At 39.8% G+C, this 19,584-nt stretch overlaps 1 protein-coding gene across 6 annotated transcripts in view; it reads right to left on the bottom strand.

Moving 5' to 3' along the window:
* The window catches only part of gabrg2 (gamma-aminobutyric acid type A receptor subunit gamma2), a 79,404-nt gene extending 61,035 nt beyond the window's left edge, over positions 1-18,369 (bottom strand). For all 6 annotated transcript variants that reach the window (XM_088320894.1, XM_088320891.1, XM_088320895.1 and 3 more), the window contains exons 1-2: positions 17,914-18,369; positions 6,837-6,976 (exon numbers count right to left, since the gene is read on the bottom strand). In XM_088320894.1, coding sequence (XP_088177020.1) covers positions 6,837-6,976; positions 17,914-18,029 — 256 coding nt within the window. In that variant the 5' untranslated portion in view covers positions 18,030-18,369. The remainder of the gene's footprint in view (positions 1-6,836; positions 6,977-17,913) is intronic.
* Between the last annotated feature and the right edge of the window lie 1,215 nt (positions 18,370-19,584).

Raw genomic sequence — 19,584 nt, 5'->3', positions numbered from 1 at the left:
TGCTAGCGGCTGTGCTAGATCAAATATAAACTAACGCAAGGCCAGGGACTCCCGAAAAAGAATAGAATTGGGTTCAGTAATGTTCTAACAATGGTTTGTTTCTTTTTAGAACACCATCTCCTTTAATTCCTTTATGGCTTAAGTGTAACCGGCCACCAAAGCAATGTTATTCGCCAATATGAAGATGCATTATATCTATCCCTTGGACTGTCGAGGCAAAATAGAATAGGCCTCAGACATGATATAACAATGTATTCTTTATTTTAAGATCTCCTTTGAGTCCTTTACGGCTAAAGCTAAGCTAACCCCCAAAGAAATACTATCCTCTACTGCAGATAATTACTGGTTTAACAAAAGTAAGCAGAAAATTTAGGCCAGACACTGCTGGAACAGAGGCAATCTGATGATCTATCCATTTATATAGATAAAGATCATGTTTTAAGTCCTTAAGTATAATTTACACATATATAACTATGCTTTATTGGTTATGGAAAAGTCCTGTTTTCTCATACGTCATAGAAATCCTTAGATTTTTCTTTCTTTACATTAGAATTACATCAGTAAGTTTCCATCTGGTCAGTGCAAAACACAGCCTGTCGATTTGTGAACATGTCAGACATGACACAACAAGAAACGGTGCCAAACGGATGTCCACATAGCATCAGATGTTGTGAGTCAACGGTGCTATCCGCCTCTAACCGAACGTGACATCCGAGAGGGTTCAGGTGAAGCTATAGGCTGCCTTCCAGGCCGACATACAGGATATATGTCGAGTGTTGCCGCTCGCAATTCATTTTTCATGTCACTCTCGGGCATACACGTCAAGTGCATCAGAGGACACAAGTGTGGGTCATCATGCTTGGTCGCACACCATGTGTCTTCTCCCTTTTGGTTGGGTTCAAGGATAGCAGGTGATGACTGTTAAAACATTGTTTTAGATGTGTACAAAGCCACAAAATAAGGCCAACAGACCAAGTGAGAGGTATAAATACATAGAAAATTCATAAATTGTATTTGTACTTCCAAGGATAAGCTGGAACCTCCACCAGCCGAGAGGTGAGATAAAACCAAAAGGAAAAATGATAGCCAGCCAATTCCAGGGTCAGTACAATCCTCTCTAAAAGTTATGTTATAAATCAACACACTAATATTGGTCAAAACAGAGCAATGGCAAAGAAAAGGAGTCCATCCTATTCAATCCAAAACAAAAGGCAACAGACACTCAAGCACGCGTGATAAGTGGCATCAGACAATAACCCCCTCACCCCATTTTTTTTGCTCTTTCTGCATTTATTCAAAAGTTTAAATTTCCCAAGCCGTAGTCTTACAAATCTGCGACTATCACATTTTGCACACATAATTCAACAAGCAATAAAGGAAATGAGAAGAGCTAGACAACATCTCATGAAGAAGCATAAAAGAAAGAATAAAGCCTGTAGTAAAACTAGCAAAGGAGAATGAATGATAACACTATACGTCACACACCATGCGTGTCTTGTAGGAATAGGCCATAAAGAATTAATACAGTAGTAATACTAGTAAATGAGTTATTATATTATAACTATATGTGTCACACACTCTGCGTGTCTTGGTACATCATTGTCTTGTAAGACCAGCAATAGGGCAAAAAGAATAGGCAAAGTCCATCCATTTATCCATTGTTATTTGCCGATCTGTGATCGGGTCCTGGGGCCAGCTGCCTCAGAAGGGAAGCAAAGCCAATTCATCCAGCTCATCTGAAGGGATCTCAAAGTATTCCCAGCCCAGCCTAGAGACATAGTCTCTCCAGTGTGTCCTAGGTAATTCCTGGGGCCTCCTGCCGGTGGGACATGCCCGAAACACCTCCCTATGGTGGTTTCGCAGAAGCATCCTTGTCAGATGCCCTAACCAGCTCAGCAGGCTCCTAACAACGAGGAGAAGCGAGTCTGCGCTCAGTCCCTCCTGGATGACCTCATCTCTAAGGGAGCCCAGCCACTCTGCGGAGGAAACTAATCTCAGCCACTTGTATGTGGGAACTTTTTCAGTTATGACCCAGGGTTCATGATCATAAGTGGGGTTAGGAACATCGTTGGACCGGTAAATCGCAAGCTTTAGCTTTCGTCTCAGCTCCTTCATCACGACAGACCAGTACGGGGTCAGCATAACGGAAAACACTGCACTGATCAGTCTGTAGATCTCCTTTTCCAACCTCCTCTTGCTCATGAAAAAGACCCTGAGATACTTGCACTCTTCCAGCAGGGCAGGAGCCCGTCCCCAGCCCAAAGATGGCATAGCACCCTTTTCCAGCTGAGAACAACTTGGAGGTACTGATCTTACTTTCGGCTGCTAACAGCTCTAGTGAGAGCTGAAGATCATGGCTTGAGGAAGCCAACAGGACCGTATCATCTGCAGAAGCAGAGATGCAATGCTGTGAACCCTTCAACACCACTGCTGCACCTAGTATTTATGCCATTGGAAACAAATCCGACTTACTGCCAGCAAAGCGGACCAAAGTCTGGAGCTGGTCATACAGGCACTGTACAGCTCTATTAGACTCTCCCGTACCTCATACCCACAAACCACCCCCCACAGAGCTCACCTTTTCCAAGTCCACAAAACACATGTAGACCGGATGGGCAAACACCAAATGCTCCCTTGAGGACCTTCCAGAGGGTGTAGAGCATTTTCATTGTTCCACAGCCTGGAGAAAAACCACTGTGCTCCTCCTGAACCCAATTTCAACTTTCTGACGGAACCTCCCTCTCCGGTCCCCCGATTAGACCATGCCAGGGAGGTTGAGAAGTATGATTACACGGAGAAAAGTTGGAACACACTTTCCAGTCGCCTTTCTTGAAATGGAGGACCACCACTCCGAAGGTATTGTCCTTGATGTCCATGCGACGTTTCAGAGACGCGTCAACCATGGCACGCCCTCAACATCCAAAGCCTTTATAAACTCTGGGTGGATCTCATCCACCCCTTGGGCCTTGCGAATGAGGAACTTTTAACCACCTGAGTGACTTCAACCCTAGAGATGTGAGCAACCACCTCAGAGGCCATAGTAATACTAGCAAATAAGTTAATATGTGATAGGTATATACGTCAGACACCCTGCATTTCTTAGGGTCTGATAAAAACAGAAGCAAGACAAAAAGAATCAAACCCATTGTAATACTAATCACATGAGTAAATATTTGATAGCTATATACGTCAAACACCCTGCATCTCTTGTGACATCAGAATCTGGTGACATTAGGAGGAGGCCATAACTAGTAAGTGAGTGCATTTATGATAATAATATGCATCTTGTGACACCAGGAAGAGGCCAAAAGGAATGAATCCAATAGGAATACTAGTAAATTAGTAAATACATGATTGATAAGTGATAACTTTGTGCACTCTGCACATTTTGTGACACTATACGGATGTCAAAAAGAATGAACCTTTCTTTAAATAGTAAATGTAAAGAGTTAACATATCATAACCATACACAATCTTTGCCAGCTGCCTCCTGTAGACCCACGCAGTTGGAAAACTGAGGCGCAATTAGTGATTATTTTCAATCCACGTCATTGTGATGTTCTGAAACGCTTGAAATATAAAATCCTTGCTCATGGCGGTATGGCGATTGGCGGTTCAGACGACAGTATAGTAGTGCTAATTATAACCCTGCTGTATCTGTGCAATTTTGACAGCAGATGTTGGAATTGCGAAACGTGCGAGCTGGAGATCAGAGCCCATTTGAAGATGACGCTTGGTTGTGACGGCGGCAGAGAAACATGTCGGCGTGGTTCTTGCTTAGTCTGTTTGAATACTCCAAATAAATAAAAAGCAAGCAGCGTGGACTGCTTGTTTATCCAAGATGGTTTCTTACACTTTCATATGCATTGGATTGAGGAGTTGTGCTATGTCTCTTTTTCATTCCCTCTGGTCGCTTATTAGCATTCATTCATCACACTACGTCTTTGGACAGCTTCTAAGGAATGACAAATAGGGTCATATTTCTGCCATGTCATTGAGAATCCAGATTTATGAGGCAGGTCTGCATGTTAATAGCTCAAAGTAGCAAGAAGAGCGAACCAGAAAAGTGTTAATCTTCGGGATGATCATGTAGGGGCAATCCATCCATTTCTTTACGCTGCTGTTGATATATTTGTACATTTGTACAAGGGCCATTACAAGGACATTATTTACACGGGACGCTTTAGTTGTGGGAGCAGTCCCCAGCTGTGGTACAGAATGGGCTTCTTGAAGTTAATGTGACATATTTGTCTAGGATACATGGTCTCATCAATCAAATTTTCAAGCATTCTGAACAACATCAAGAGTTATTTAAAAGGTTAGACAGGAGAGCTCCACCCTGCTGTCATTCTGAATACAAAAATATATCCACCATTTATTTACCAACATATTGTTCAAGTTCTCTAGTATGTTCGCAATCAACTCATGTGTTTTTCAGGGCCACAAATATAACTGATTCACATATGTTATTTGTATTCCTTGCACTGATACACATTTCATCATTTTGTAGTGCCCTTAATAGGCATGTCTTGTGGCAATCAACAACAAAAAATTATTGTTAATATGAGATAAGATAATCCTTTATTCGTCCCACAATGGGGACATTTATTTTGTTACTTCAGTAAGACAGTGAATAATGAATAATAGCTAGAATATGAACAGTATAAACAAGTGATTAGAAATAAAAAAAAAAAAATACAAACATTAATATTTCCAATGGCAGCTTGCCATGTCTGTGAAGTACCTATCAAATGACTGAAGGGAGCAGACTCTCCCGTTGTGAAAATTAGATCTCTTTTTTGAATACTTTAGAGTATGTTGTGTATGTATTTGCTCCGTGTTGTAGCCATTTTCTAGCCATCGTTCAATTAAAAAGCAGCACCCAGGAATCTTTTTTTGATGCACCTGTCCCCTTAGACGGGACACAAGGAGACGATGACGCTTAAGATGACAACGTCAAAAAACACATGCCAGCTGCTGTAAGTCATGTGAGAAGAAGAAATTCAATGGCAAAGTGAAGCCGTCAGACAGCAGTGTCTGTGTTGTTTTTAGGCAGACTCGTTTTATTTTTCTTCATTTAATGCATAGAGACAGACTGCCAAGGAACATGGTAATGACTTCAAGAATTTACAGAGACTTCACCCAAAACTCAAGCGCTTATTAATCATTGAATAAACATTACAATTCAACAACGTCATGGATTTCAAGCACCAGTATAAAACCTGTGAATACAGAAAGTCACTTGCATTAGTTTACAGGATTGTGTCAGGCATATTAAAACAGAGCAGTTTACAACGTGGGATGTCACGTTTGCAGCCCCTCTTTATTGTATTTTCCTCACTAAATAACATCAACAAGAAATTATTTTACACTCAATTCAAACTTTGAGGTGTGCAGGCATAATACTTCAATTAGATGCTAGACTGCTATTGGTCAACCTCTAATAAGATGCCGGTTTGCTAATGATTTGTGTCACAGCTTCATAAAGGTGCTGACATATTTGGGATTAACTCCCTCCCACAATGCCTTTCTCACTCTTTGTTCAGTTTACGGGGGTACTGGAGAGGGAGGTTCCGTCAGGATGTTGAAATCGGTTTAAGGAGGAGCACGTTGGTTTTTGTCCAGCATCTACACTTGTTTGAGTCCTGTAAAATAAACATCTCCCCTCTACAGAGTCGGTGAAACACTACCATCATCTTCAGACTATTTTTGTACTGCATTCATTCGCCAAGACTTGCACTGATGCCAAAGCGAGGAGCAAAAAAGAACTAACCATGGAAACAAAGCTTACAATTATTAAGAAATATGAAGAAGGAACACTTATGCTTACCCTTGCCAAGGTACATGCTTGTAACCAATCGACGACCATTACGATTGTTAAGAATAAGTAAGGGATCAAAGCCACAAAGTCTTCTAAGGAAGTGTTTCTCAACTGGTTCGGGGCCCAAAACTCAATCGTGGTCCTACATATTTTATCTCTGCTTTAAATTGCGCACTCCTTTCATATGATAACTTTTAGAAGTGGAATTTATTTCTTGATTATTGCTTTTAAGGGCATGTGGAAGTTTTAAAATCAGTTTTATTTTTAATCCGCCATCATCATCAGGTTTTAATTTGGCGTACCTAATCAGCATACATAGCTAATTAGCATAACTTTCTGTCCCTTCCATATGGCAATTTCTCTCAAGGACCCCCATCTCAGATTAAATTATTGTTGTATCTCTGGGGTTTACTGTTCGGATATCTAATGCACCCTCTAAGAGACAAGTGACAGTGAAAGCACCACAGCATATCATCTGTGTGGTAGGGCCTCCCCCCTGATGGACATCTACTCCACTCGGTGCCTTAGCAGAGCACAAAACATCATCAAGGACAGGCAAATCTAGGTGCCAGATCTTTGACCTGCTGCCCTCTGGAAGGTGTTACAGGTGCATCAGAGCAAGGACCAACAGAATGAGAAACAGCTTCTTCCCAAAAGCCATTGATACCTTGAACTCCCATCTACAGCGTTTATGAGCATAATATTCCGTGCAACTGCCATTGTGAATATGCACCTTTTGAAAATAATTAGGATATTGTTTAACATCTCATCTAATCTCATTAGCTGCACCGCTTATCCTCAGTAGGGTCGCGGGGGTGCTGGAGCCCATCTCAGCAATCATCGGGCAGTGGGCAGGGGACACCCTGAACTGGGCACACAGGGACAGACAACTCGCTCGCTCATTCACACTTTTATCATTTTGCACAGATTCACCTTTTTAATGTGTTTAGCTTGCACTGAAAAAGCCCTCCAATTTTGTTATAAACTTGTTCTGTAAAAAATAAACACATTTTACCTCCAATGTCAGGTCTCAGTTTGTTGTCGTATCCGTCTAGTAGGCCATTGAGGATGTGAGTGACGTCGCTCTCGTACACTTTTGGGGTTAGCACCCATGTCTTGTTGGACACCTCGTCGTCGTCATCGGTCTGAAAGGAGCTGAAATGAGGAGAAGCAACCGTCAGTTTGTTTTGCAGAACCGTTTCCTAGGCTTTTCTTCATCAAGGTCGGTAAATCATTCACTGCCAGCTCAGTTTAAATGGATCTCTGACGTTTACGGTAGTTGAAAAAAAAAAACGCTAAACGCTTGAATAACACATTATTTTGAAACAATCTGTTGATCTAATCAATTCAAATTTAACTGGCTGAGAATTTTGATAAAATCCATTGAATCTACACTTCTTGAGTCTTGTAAAATAAACATTTACCCTAGATACATTTCACCCTGACAGATAGTAATGTATGAATTATTTAGGAGGTATGAAAGTCACGAAGAGTACCAATTAAAGAGAAAGAAATCCCATCTTAAAGTTAAAAAAAATCAATGAACTTCTTCCTCAGGGCCATCACCACCCTAAACGAGCGCACAAAACTGTGAAAGCATATAAGTTGAGTGTTTCCCAATGTTGATCTCGATGACAATAAAGACAATTCAATTGAATTTATGTTGTTGATCTAATTTCATATTTGCATACGGCATCAGGTTTGGTATGCCGGGTGCACAGCAACAAAAAGGAGAAGCTTGCAGAGTAATCAACATAGCTCAGATAATGATGGGCTGATTTCTGCCCAGTCTGGAGGAATTGACCCACTACATTATCAAGGACTCCTCTCATCCAGACTTGCTGCCATCTGTGAGATGCTACAAGCCCCTTAAGACTGACAGGATTAGTGACAGTTCTTTCCCAGAATCATCACTGAAAACTTCTTTGCAATGAACGAATTCCAACAGAGTCAATCTGAGAACTTGATATAGAATGTGAAATTGAATTCCAGTCTTGTGCAGAGTTGTTCCACATCCAGTAAGCTCCAGCAAAGATTGGCTAGATGGCCCACAGCGCAGAGACTTGACCTTGAACAAGCTCTGAGCTTTCAAAGCTATGAGGGCTACATGGGGAATGGGGCTTCTGGATAAAATATTAAAGTATTAAAAAAGAGGGCTAGGTAAAAGATCTGATAGAGTGCTTATGTTCCAAGGCTGAGAGCAATAACGGTTTGACCTGACTTTTACATAGATGCCTCAAGAGCAAATGTGCACCATCCGTTTCCACTCGGACAACCAGGTCCATGTATCACGAATTAATTATGTTAACCGGGTAGCTCTTCCAGGAAAATGTCAAAGATTTATCAAATATTTACTCATTTATTAATTATCATACATTTGGCCTCTTCTGGTCTTTGTGAGAGACTGTTTAAAATGCAGGCAGGAGCAGACCGAGTGGAGTTAAACACTTTTGTGGTTTCCTTGTATTTGTTGCGAGGCTGTCTCTTGAACATGTAAGTGTGCTTCAAACTTTGTCAATAAAAATCTGGGTGAGCTGCGAAACGGATGATGGAGCTTGACGCAGCCACTGCCTCATGCGTAATTCAAGCTTGAATATTGTTTGTGTTCATTGCTCTACATTGATCAAGACCAAAAGAAAGGGCCCGGCATCCTGCCTATCTCTGCGATGTTTGTGCATCGAGTCCCTAACAATAAAAAAGAAGGTTCTGAAAGCAATTGTTTGTAGTGCAGAAAATGATTAAGCTCAAGATTTAAGTTATATACAGCCCGGATGTGAATTGTTCCATTGCAGTGGAATCCTAATCCACTAAGGGAGTTTAAAAGAGGTTCAACTGCATTTCTTTGCACATGGAAAAGCTCCAAATGCAAGTAAGATCAAACAGAAGAGCCATGTGTTCTTTTGCACGAGCAGATCTGTGGTCTTGCCTACTAATTGAGTACCTGAAGGTCCGTCGAGACGCCGGAGTCAAAGTTAGTTTTTCATGCATATGCATGTACACGTACACGTCTGTGTGCGCTATATCAACAGGGGTTGTGTTGAAATTTCTCATTCAAAGCATTCAAATCATTTTTGTAGCAAACTGTTTTTTTTTTAATCGATGGGAACTTGTGGAACATAATTAGCACCAGTAATGATATGACTATCTGTAAAGATCACAATGCAGACTTTGTCTGTCCTTTTGCCGTTTGACCCCTGCATCCTTTGTGGATCACAAATTCCTTCTATTAATAGGTCATTCGGATTAATGCCTACTTCATGGAATCAAGGTGTCACTGTTTCAAGCGTCTTTACACCTAAACCATCAAAGAGCAGTTTTCTGTTTCCTGGCCGCTGATTGGAGCAATCAGAATAAATCGTTTTCAAGATTACTGACAATCAAATCACATGCCGTTTGGGAACAAACCGATTTTGGGGGGCAAGCTTGTCCAACGTCCTTGCGAAAATAAATGTAGTCTTTGCATTTAACTTTTGACATTAAATAATAGATGATTTCATGAATGTCACTCACCAACGACAACCAAGTACCCTGCTTGTTTGCTTGGTAAATGTATCCTGTGTGGTTACAACGTGTGCTCATACATGGTTTTCCAGAAGCATATCACATTTTCGCTACGGGTTTATTTAATGGAATGGAAATGTCGTGGAGAAATCAGCCAATAATAAAGGCTTTATGGCAAGTGAGCCACAATTTGGTGGGATCAATTGTGCCTGTACTACTAGTCTCACAATGCTTTGCGGCATCAAACTAACCTCGATGAGGGAAACTGCGTACAAGTAAACAGATAAATTGTGCTATACTATATTAAAAAAAAAAACGTTTGAGTCTAATGTTCCGCGAAAAAAAAAAAACTTGCCTAGCACCCCGTCGCACTCCTTTTTTCTGTTTACCATGCTTTGTGGGAGTGAATTGTTTGCTGTGTCATTGCCTTTCATAACTAGTGCATTTATGATTCAATAGTTTAAAAGGGAACACATTTATTATAGATCCAGTTTTCTTGATTTCGTCATAGAAATGCACCACATTGATGCGCTTAAATTTAAAATATACAAACATTTTTCTGGGGGACCATGCCCCTGGATCCTTAAAGACCAGGGGTCAGCAACCTTTTCGGTGCGGAGTGCCACTTTCAAATTTCCTTGTAAATCAGTGTGCCACACCAAGATTAATGACTCGCACAACATTTTTTTAATATCCCACAGAGCTGTCATTTTACACCAATCCAAATATACAACATGGGTAGACATTTTAATCGTATAACTCAGTGTTTTTCAAGCCTTTTTGAACCAAGGTACACTTTTATTCATAAAAAAGTTCCGTGGCACACAGTCTGTCGAAAATGCTTGAAAATGAAGTTATGTCAAATATTTTACTGTACTACCTCATAAGCGGATAATTCAGATTCAGATTCAGATATACTTTGTCATTCTTGTACACGTGTATACAGAACGAAATGTCGATACATCTGACCCGCACAGTTTCCTTGAATGTACAGATATAAATAAAATGTTGTATTGAGTTGGAGTATTGAAGTACTGAGAATATACTAAATAACACCTTTCAACACCTCGCTAGACCAAGCCACGGTACCATCATGTTTCAAGATTGCCACCATCATCCCAGTGCCAAAGAATCCCCAGATCTCATCATTGAACGACTACCGGCCGTTGCACTGACTCCCATCATAATGAAGTGCTTTGAGAGACTGGTTAAAGAGCACATCACCTCCAGTCATTAACTATGACTTACTATATACAGGGATCAGAATTTTCCGCGGATCCGCGGATTTCCGCTGTTTTTGAACCCCAAAGGCATTCCGACTTTTTCACTTTTTCTCTTGCGTAGCAAACAAATTCAAAATCCGACTGTCTCACTCTTTCCTTTATTGCTCTGGCGCACCCTGGCGGCTGTTAGAAAAATTGGCCGCATTGTTGCTCAAGCTGCAGGGACTGAACTGCATTTGAACTTATCTTGCAGTATTTACAAAAAAATCAGTTATGTGGTCAAATTATTTTAATCTTCTAAAAATGTTACTTAAATGATAAATATAAGCATGGTTTTGGACAAGTAAATTGCCTAAAACCCAGGAGCTTGGGGGGGGGGGGGGGGGGGGGTCTCCGCCCTGCTTTATTTCTGGACCCTGGCTATTTCAGCTGAAAATGAAAATCTCCATTCTGATCCCTGTATATAAAAAGAAGAAAATCATACTTAAAATAAAAAAAGAATGATGTGCTTTATGTTTTTATTTTTTACAGTGCAATCTTAAACCGCTTTGTTAAACAAATTAAGTTATTAAATGTACTGTGCTACCTCAAGAGCAGATAATTAGTACATAAAAAGTATATAAAAATCTACTGCCACCTACTGATATGGATGACTATTACAGTTCCTCGTTTGAAGAGTGCAAAAATACTGAATAATGGCCTGATTTTGGGGGAAAGATAAAATAGGACAAATTCCAGCGGCACACTAGAAGAGGTCTCACTGCACACTAGTGTGCCACGGCACACTGGTTGTAAAACACTGGTATAACTGACCTATTTATCTTCCACTATTCTTATTCATCAATTAAAACAATTAAGATATGAATGTGAACAATGTGTGGAAAGGCCTGTAGCCATTCTGACTTCAACTATTTAACCACAAGAATTAACCAGAATCAACCATTCTTCATCAACTATGAACTACAATCAAAAGAAAAGTCAGATGGTCAGCTACTATACCATTCATCAATGATATCTTGTTACAGAAAATATCAAAACTTGAAATAACAGCAGCAATGCAGAAGGCACCTGCCCACACGCGCGCGCACTCACACATACGCTTCTTTAAAATATTCGCCATCAGTCAATGGTTTTCCGTGCTTTGCTATTCAGTGAGCAATATATTAGATAGCTTCAATGGGGTTTTTTTTAGCAGCGACAAAGGTTTTTAGGGTCTGTGTTTGTTTGCTACCTGGACACAGCACGCTTTAATGTCCCCGCCTTGAATTCATGTTCATGTTACGTCTCATAATCACATTTAACACTTGATGCGCGAGGTACAACACTCTCGAGGCATAATGCACAAAACAGCACGGTCCTTTTTTGCACGAAGCCCCTGTTATCTTTCCACGCTGGCTGGAAAGGACAAGATGTTTTCGCTCGAGGAGCTATCATGATTCGTTCATTTATCGCGCGCGTGTGTGTGTTTCGTTGGCTGGGTTAAGACACGGAGCTCAACCACGCGCTGACACACGGAGGGGCGCTAACGTAAATGGTCTGCATTTATATAGCGCTTTTCAAGTAAAGCTTCTAAATAACACGGTACACAACTGAAAATGTCTAAATTTCAGGTAAATGAGCTTTAAAAAAAAAACATTATTTTGCCGTTTGCTCGCGGGCCACTGTTATACCCCTCGCGTGCCAGCCATAGGTTGCCGACCCCTGTTATTGACTGTCTACCCACCAGGGTCTCACAAAATTTTATGGGAAACACTGATATGTTCCTACTTTGCGGAAATGCAATTAATTCTGGTGGTTATGGAACGGATTAAACACATAAATCAAGGGAATACCGAATCATTAAGTGTGATCCATTAGTATCCAACACGCGAACACAGGCATGCGTTAGCATGTTTTACTTCCTAATAATCGACTCAAACGAACGTTTGTGCTTACCAACGCTGGACGTGAAATGAGTTTGCCGCCCATGCAGCAAAACAATAGCCCCCGCTTTGGATGTCACATTGTGACCACAGTCCTCCTACGTGTACAATTAGTCACTTTTTCAGTCCGTGACCAAATAAAATACAAATCCTTATACATGTCAAGGCTACTTTTAAGCTCAAAAAAGTTGTGCAAAAAACAGAAAACATCATCTAAAGTGGGTCAGTGTTGCTATATTCTTAACTCACCCCTGGCAGGGAAAATCAGGCTAATCACAGTTTCAATTGAAACCAGATCAAATGCAATTAAATGAGTACAACAAAACAGAAGCCTTGCCATTACTAGTTGCATTTCACAAACACCACAATAATTGGGGTTGTATAATAGCAAAGCAAACAGTTGAAGTTTAAACCTCAGTTATTTGAAACGTGGACATGTAGACTACATTAAATGTATCATTTTGATATTACTCTAAGATCCAAAAAGACTCAAGAAGTCCGAGACAGCAGTGATTGGCACAAATACAAGTAAGTGACGTACAATCGCCTTGGCAATGGTCTCACTTGGATTTTATCGCCAAGCCAACTGGCGTCATGGCTGAGGCCGCCACCTCTACACCCTAAGTTCTCAAATGAATCCGAATTTTTGACCTTAATACTTTGGTGATGAATTGGATAGACTCGTTCAAAATTAGCATAGCCTAATCTCAGATTTTCCGGGGATGCACAAAGGGATACTGGCGACGAAACAACAACATTATTTTTCATTAGTAATACTTTATTTACCTGGACAGACTGTACTTTCCCAAGACACACCACAGGAAATAGTGCCCACTACAACCTTAGTAGTAAGGGATCCTACCCAAGTATCCACCCCGCTTCATTTACCATTATATATATGCACAATAATGACATAACACTAATAAGATAATTGCAGAAGTCTTATTTAGGTATTTTTTATAAAAGAAGGCCCATCTCAGTAGAAAAAATGTCTATGTCATGAGTTAGGCAGATTTACCGTTTGTCTTGTCATCTAAAATATGATTAGTTGACAGACATTGGTACTTGTGCAGCATTTTATAGGAAGGTAACTGAGACAAATTTCTCGATTTGGCTAAAAAGTGAATTAGGCACTTACGCAAAAGTATCACGATAATGAACTAGGTTATCATACTTTTACAATTTCCAGTTGCCAGTAATAGGCAACAGCAAGGGAACTGAGATGGAGGGAAAATACTGTGTGGAGTATCTACAATTGTCTTAATAGTCATTCATAACAACATAGAGAACACAATGAGATTAGACGTCTCACTCGAGGTTAAACATACAAACGTACTTAAAATATATAAATAAGTTTACGATCTATAATATTTACAAGGTATTGTTTGTAAACTGGCCTAAAGGTTTATAAGGGGAAAAACGGGAAATTGGTACAAGTTCTTATAACGTTTTCAACTATATATGAAATAATTATATGCCTTAGAGCAGCGGTCTGGAATGTATAGCTCGCTTTTAGAACAGATTTGGTATTTGTCATGGTGACAGTTTCTTGTACAGTCATTTCCTGTTCTCTTTGCAGGTTTAAGATCAGTTTGTCTTCTCTCCTTATTTTGAGCGTCTACTAAACTAAAAAAAAATGCACAAATAATAACATTTCTATTCAAGTTTATTACTGCAACTACGTCACATAGCTGAATGTTAATATATCCCATACATTCTTATATGCTGTATTTAGCGAAATGATTATGAAATTACTCTGCAAACAACTTATTTTGAATCAGTTATTTACAGGTAACTGATGAAGGGAGACCATTTTTAAGTGGGATATTTTGTTGATATTGGCATCACTATCACGATTTGTTATATTTTAGAATAGAATAGTCATTATTGTCATTGATAGCAATGACATGGTTGGTTGGATCCCTTAACCACACGGATCTGTGGTGTGTCTTGGGCAAGTACAGCCTGGTGGCGCCCATGTACTCCAGGATAAACACATAATAAAGACTTGAAATTGACATGCAAGTTACTTTGCAACCGACAGTATTTACAAAAGAAGTGCACAACAGGATACAATTTGATCATATAACTAAATTAATCAAATAAAATAAATTATTGTAATAAGCAAACAATGATTTGTCATTCCCTATTTCAGTATTATTTTGTAAAAAGAAGACATCATAGCTATCATAGCAAGAACCGATAGCATGTCTTCCATAGCTGTTCATTTCGGGCAGAATACGCACACCGGCGTGGACGACAGACAGAATTTGAGATTATCAATAGCAATTGTTAGCAAGACCTTGCTTGGAAAACCAAATCTCTGCTTTTCTTCAAGAACAAAAAACACAAACTAGACAAGTTTAAGCCAGGCTTTTTTCCCCTCGAGGGAAATTTCCTCGATTCCTTGGACATTTAAAAGTCTCAGGTGATCCGAGTGGTGAGATATCTCAGACCAAGAATCCAACAAGTTTGTGGGATGAATTGGAATACAGTGGAACCTCGGTTTTCGAACGCCTCTCAGTTCGAACAAATCGGAGTCCGACCAAAAATTTCGAGAAATTCTTGCTTCGCTGTTCAGTCAAAAAATCGGAGTTCGAATGCCGGTAATGTGTGAGTGCGTACGCTAGTGTGCGATGCTGAGCGGCGTACAGGTGTTTTAGCCCCTTATTATGCCTCCGAAGAAAGTCAGTGCAAGCAGCAAAGTTGCTAGAGGTGAAAAAAGAAAAGTAGTGCGTACAACTATTGCATTTAAGAAAGAAATAATAGCCAAATATGAAGGAGGTGTGCGAGCGCCTCCTGCTGACCACCACAGAGGTAAGAAATCCAATTCATAAGATTACGATAACGCGAACGTACGATTAGCCTGGGTTAGCTTTATGTGGGTGTTGGAACGGAGCCCAACTTTCAGGGTGTTGGAAGGAGCCCCCTTTCCAATGAACCGCTCACCACTTGTTGTGGAGACCCGGGTGCTAAATGACTTGTAAACGACCCGATTTCTTTATTTATACATGTTCATGTTAGCGTAATCTTTCGTACGGAAGATTACGATAACGCGAACGTACGATTAGCCTGGGTTAGCTTTATGTTTCCGTTTAACATTCATCGTAAAAATTCAGGGTGTTGGAACGGATTAAAACGATTTACATTATTTTTAATGGTAAAAGTAATTTCCAGGATCGAACAAATCGGTTCTGGAACGGATTATGGTCGAGAACCGAGGTTCCACTGTATTCCTTTAATCTGGACGATGGACTCATAAACTTTGAGAACCCAGGGATTCCCAGAATTAAGTCAAATCACATTTATTCTTATATACCTGAATCACAAAATGTCTCAAATGACTGCACAGGTTACAATTACACCATCCCCTGATCTTAAACCAACCTACAGGCAAGGGAAAAAAATATAAAACCTGAGCATGAGGGAGATAAGAAACCTTGAGAAGGGGTCTTACAAGTAGTAATCCCCCTTCCAGGTTGACCAGGGTGGAATAGATTTAGCATTGGGTAAAAATACACAACACTTAGAGAAACACTGGAATTGTGTTTTCTTTGCTTATTTGATGAACCCTGTTGTGATTCGTTTGAATAGTCATTGAAGTGTGAAGCGTATTACAGGCATGGAAATGGTTCAGGGCTTATAAAGGTAAAGAAGGCTGTGGAGGAAATACCATATGTATTTGTGTATAATGTGAAGGCCTAATTTGTTAAGAATCAGTATGTTTGACTTTTTCTCAGCTCCAACAAAGCATTGAAAGTGGCAAATGTTGAACACATGCGGCCATGTATCAGATCATTCATTGACAACTATGAACACGATAAAATGACATAAAATGTGTGTTACGCATTTATTTCAAGTTTTTCAAAGTCTGTTTCATCATCAGGTACACCAAGAGATTTTTCCTTTGTCAAACATTGTTTGCGCATATATCTTTCAGGATGACTTTTCTGTTTTATCCATTCCCTTACATTCATCTCTGGTACCGTGAATAATAATAATAATATAATGAGAAAATCGAATGCATGTTACACCGGCCAAAGTGAACTAAATCGATTTTAATTCAAACACACCACCTCAAAAGCCCAAATCAATCAGGGAAAACTCAAAATACCTCAAAAAATGTTCTCCTTGGATCTATACAATTCAGATAGGTCTCCCTTTTTGATGTCAGAACAGGTGAGACATTTCCTTGCCTGGTATTATTGTGTGACTTTAACTACTGACACAAAAACTGATTTAGGTTTATTCTAAAATCCTATCTGTGGGCATAAAACCAAATTTTGCAACTAATATGTTTATACATCAAAATTAGAATAGATAACCAGTCATTAAACTGAAATCGAAATAAATCAGGGTTATTAAACGAAGATCAACCAAACTTAATCTTCATGTTTGTGTAGAAATTGGCACCAATAACCAGTGTTAGAGGGTCAAATTTTGACCCGGGCACTAACTCAGTCCTGACCACCATAAAGAAAGGAGTATCACTTAATATGGTCAGTAAAACGTCCTAACAAAGACTGTATGCATTCATAACCATACATTCCCATTGTAATTTAATTTTGTGGCCCCTGACACACATCACTTATTACATTGTATGACTTTAAAACAGGTCACTGGAGACCCTAACACAACATAAGGGTTAAACCAAATAGGAGTGTCCTTTTACTATAATTTATATAATGTTGTCTATCGTCTTGTCCCATGTTCATTAAAATGCTGTCTTTCGTTCAAATTATTTTTGACCCTGGTGTTTTAAATGTTACCAATCAACAAACCTAGAACTAGTCCAGTAGCGTTTATTCAACTGTCTGAGAGCATAGGTGCTACACTTGTGTTTTCTCAACCCTCTCTACTAACAGAAGACCAACCATGTCTCCTCTCCATCTTCAATAATTCCATAAATAATATGTAAGAGGTGCATTTCCAGCACAAAGTGCAGGGACGACTCCTGCATATTTGCTATGCTTTTTAACCTCCACTCTGCAACCGTCTGCCATTTTGAAACGGGGAGAGGAAAAAAAATATTTTTGTTGCATTTCAGAGCTTGCCCAAGCTGCTCTCTCCTTCTGTTGTCGGTCATCACGCTCACGTCAAAGTGCTTTTGCACTTAAATACACTTGATCCTTGCAGATTAGCGAAAACTATTTGTAGCATGACTTTAGCTCGTATGTGATTTTTTTTTCTTCAAACGACAGGTCTTTTAAAATAGGATTTATGACGTTCTACGTGGGCTAAGAAATCCTTCCGTGTGACTTGAAATTCATAATTACGCACATATTAAGAATGTTGGAGGGACGGGTTGTTGTTAGAAAACGACAATGATTATATTTAGCTTAATTTGCTGTTAGCATTCTATGCTAACAGGAAGCTAACGCTAGCTACCGGAGGCAGCTAATCGTTGCCAAAAAACACACAAAAAATGAAGAGGAAGTTTGCTCACCTGGTGGGGAGGTTGACAGCGATGAAAAGCCAGAGGAAAAGCTTGCGAACGAGGGCTGAGGGCTTCGCCATGGCCGCGGAGCACTCGGAGGCGAATTTCGGCGTCGTTGTCGTCATCCTCACCGTCTTCCTCGTCCTGGTTTTTAGTGGCTCGCCAGCTCCAGATGATGCATCGCGAAGCCTGCACGTTTTTCTTCTTTTTTTTTCTTTTCTTTTTTATTTAGAGGAGAGAGGAAAATTGTTGTGTCAATTAAGACCTCACAAAAATGCACTAAGATAAAACAAATGTAGAAACAGTCCTGCGGGTTTTTTTTTCTCCAGAACTCCAAGGCTGTTTTTTTGCAAAAGCAGCCGGATCCTGAACGCAAGATGCGAAATAATCTGGCGAGACTGTCCGATCGAGTTACTGCAGCGAGGATCGACACACGCGTGGTTTCGGCACGCACCCGCGTCACCGGTTAGCTTTCTGCATGCTAAAAACAAGTCCTCGTGCACTTGACAATATAGGGGCGACTATTCTGTTTTTTTCCTGCATAAAAAATCCATAAACAATCAAAACACTGCGCTTTTAATGCATTTAAAACGACGCATTGACTATTTTTTTTTCAGTCCACTACGATATGCACGGAAATGTTGTTTTCTTTATGAGTTCAGGACCCAAGAGAGCACCGAGGGTGTAGTGTGTAATCAGCACCACGGACAGTTCTTTTCAGTTGTACAGTATTCCCGCCATTTTCGCGGTTAATCCGTTCATTAACCACCCGTATTTTTTGTTCTTTATTGAACTTACTTATTGAATTTGCATTAACACTTTCATAAAAAATTCTACTGCAATGTTGCATTAACATTATAACAAAACTGTTCAAACAATCCAGATTACTAGAAAAAAATCTAAATAAATAGAGATGATAATAATAAATACAAATAGCGGACCAGCGTCTGACCTGCAGCATGTCAACTCCTGCATTTACCAGCTGGCAGTGATGGGAAGCAGCGTCGTGGCCGTCATAGACGTTCTGGACTAGTTTACAGGCTGGGGGCGTCGTTGGTGTCATGCTCTTTCCGGACATCTTCAACATCTTACCTAATGTTTACTATTATGTGTACAGTAATGCTAATTGTAATTCACCCTGGTCAATCCTGGAAGGGGGATTACCGCATGTGAGGTCCTTTCTCAAGGTTTCTCTTTTTTCCTCACACTGAGGTTTTTGAGTTGTTCCTTGCCCGCATGCTGGTTTAAGATCAGGTGCTTGTGTAATTTTGTAATTGTAATCCTGTGCAGTCCTTTGAGACATTTTTGTGATCAAGGGCTATATAAATAAATGTGACTTGACTTGACTTGACAATAAACAAACATGCCAAGGAGGGACGGATAAGTTACACAAAAATACCAATATTTCTAACAAATATTATTCCTTTTAATAGCCTTCTAGTCGTGGGGAAGCTGTATGGACATAATGTTTTTTTTTTTATTTTACCTCACTCTGAAACGTCATGAAATAGATTTTTTCTACCCAATAATTTACATTTGTGAAAGTAGATTTTAGCTATACCGAAAATAAGATTGACAATATAGGTTTTTTTGGCTATAATTTATACGTCTCTGAGTCATATATTACGAGCATAGTATCCTTCAAAAATATTTTGAACTCATTGTCAATTTTATCAGCTA

The sequence above is a fragment of the Urocampus carinirostris genome, chromosome 17, assembly GCF_059441175.1.
Source record: "Urocampus carinirostris isolate Australia breed hairy pipefish chromosome 17, RoL_Ucar_1.0, whole genome shotgun sequence".
NCBI lineage: Eukaryota > Metazoa > Chordata > Actinopteri > Syngnathiformes > Syngnathidae > Urocampus > Urocampus carinirostris.
The sequence above is the reverse complement of the archived record's forward strand: the minus strand, read 5'-3'. Positions and strand labels throughout refer to the sequence as shown.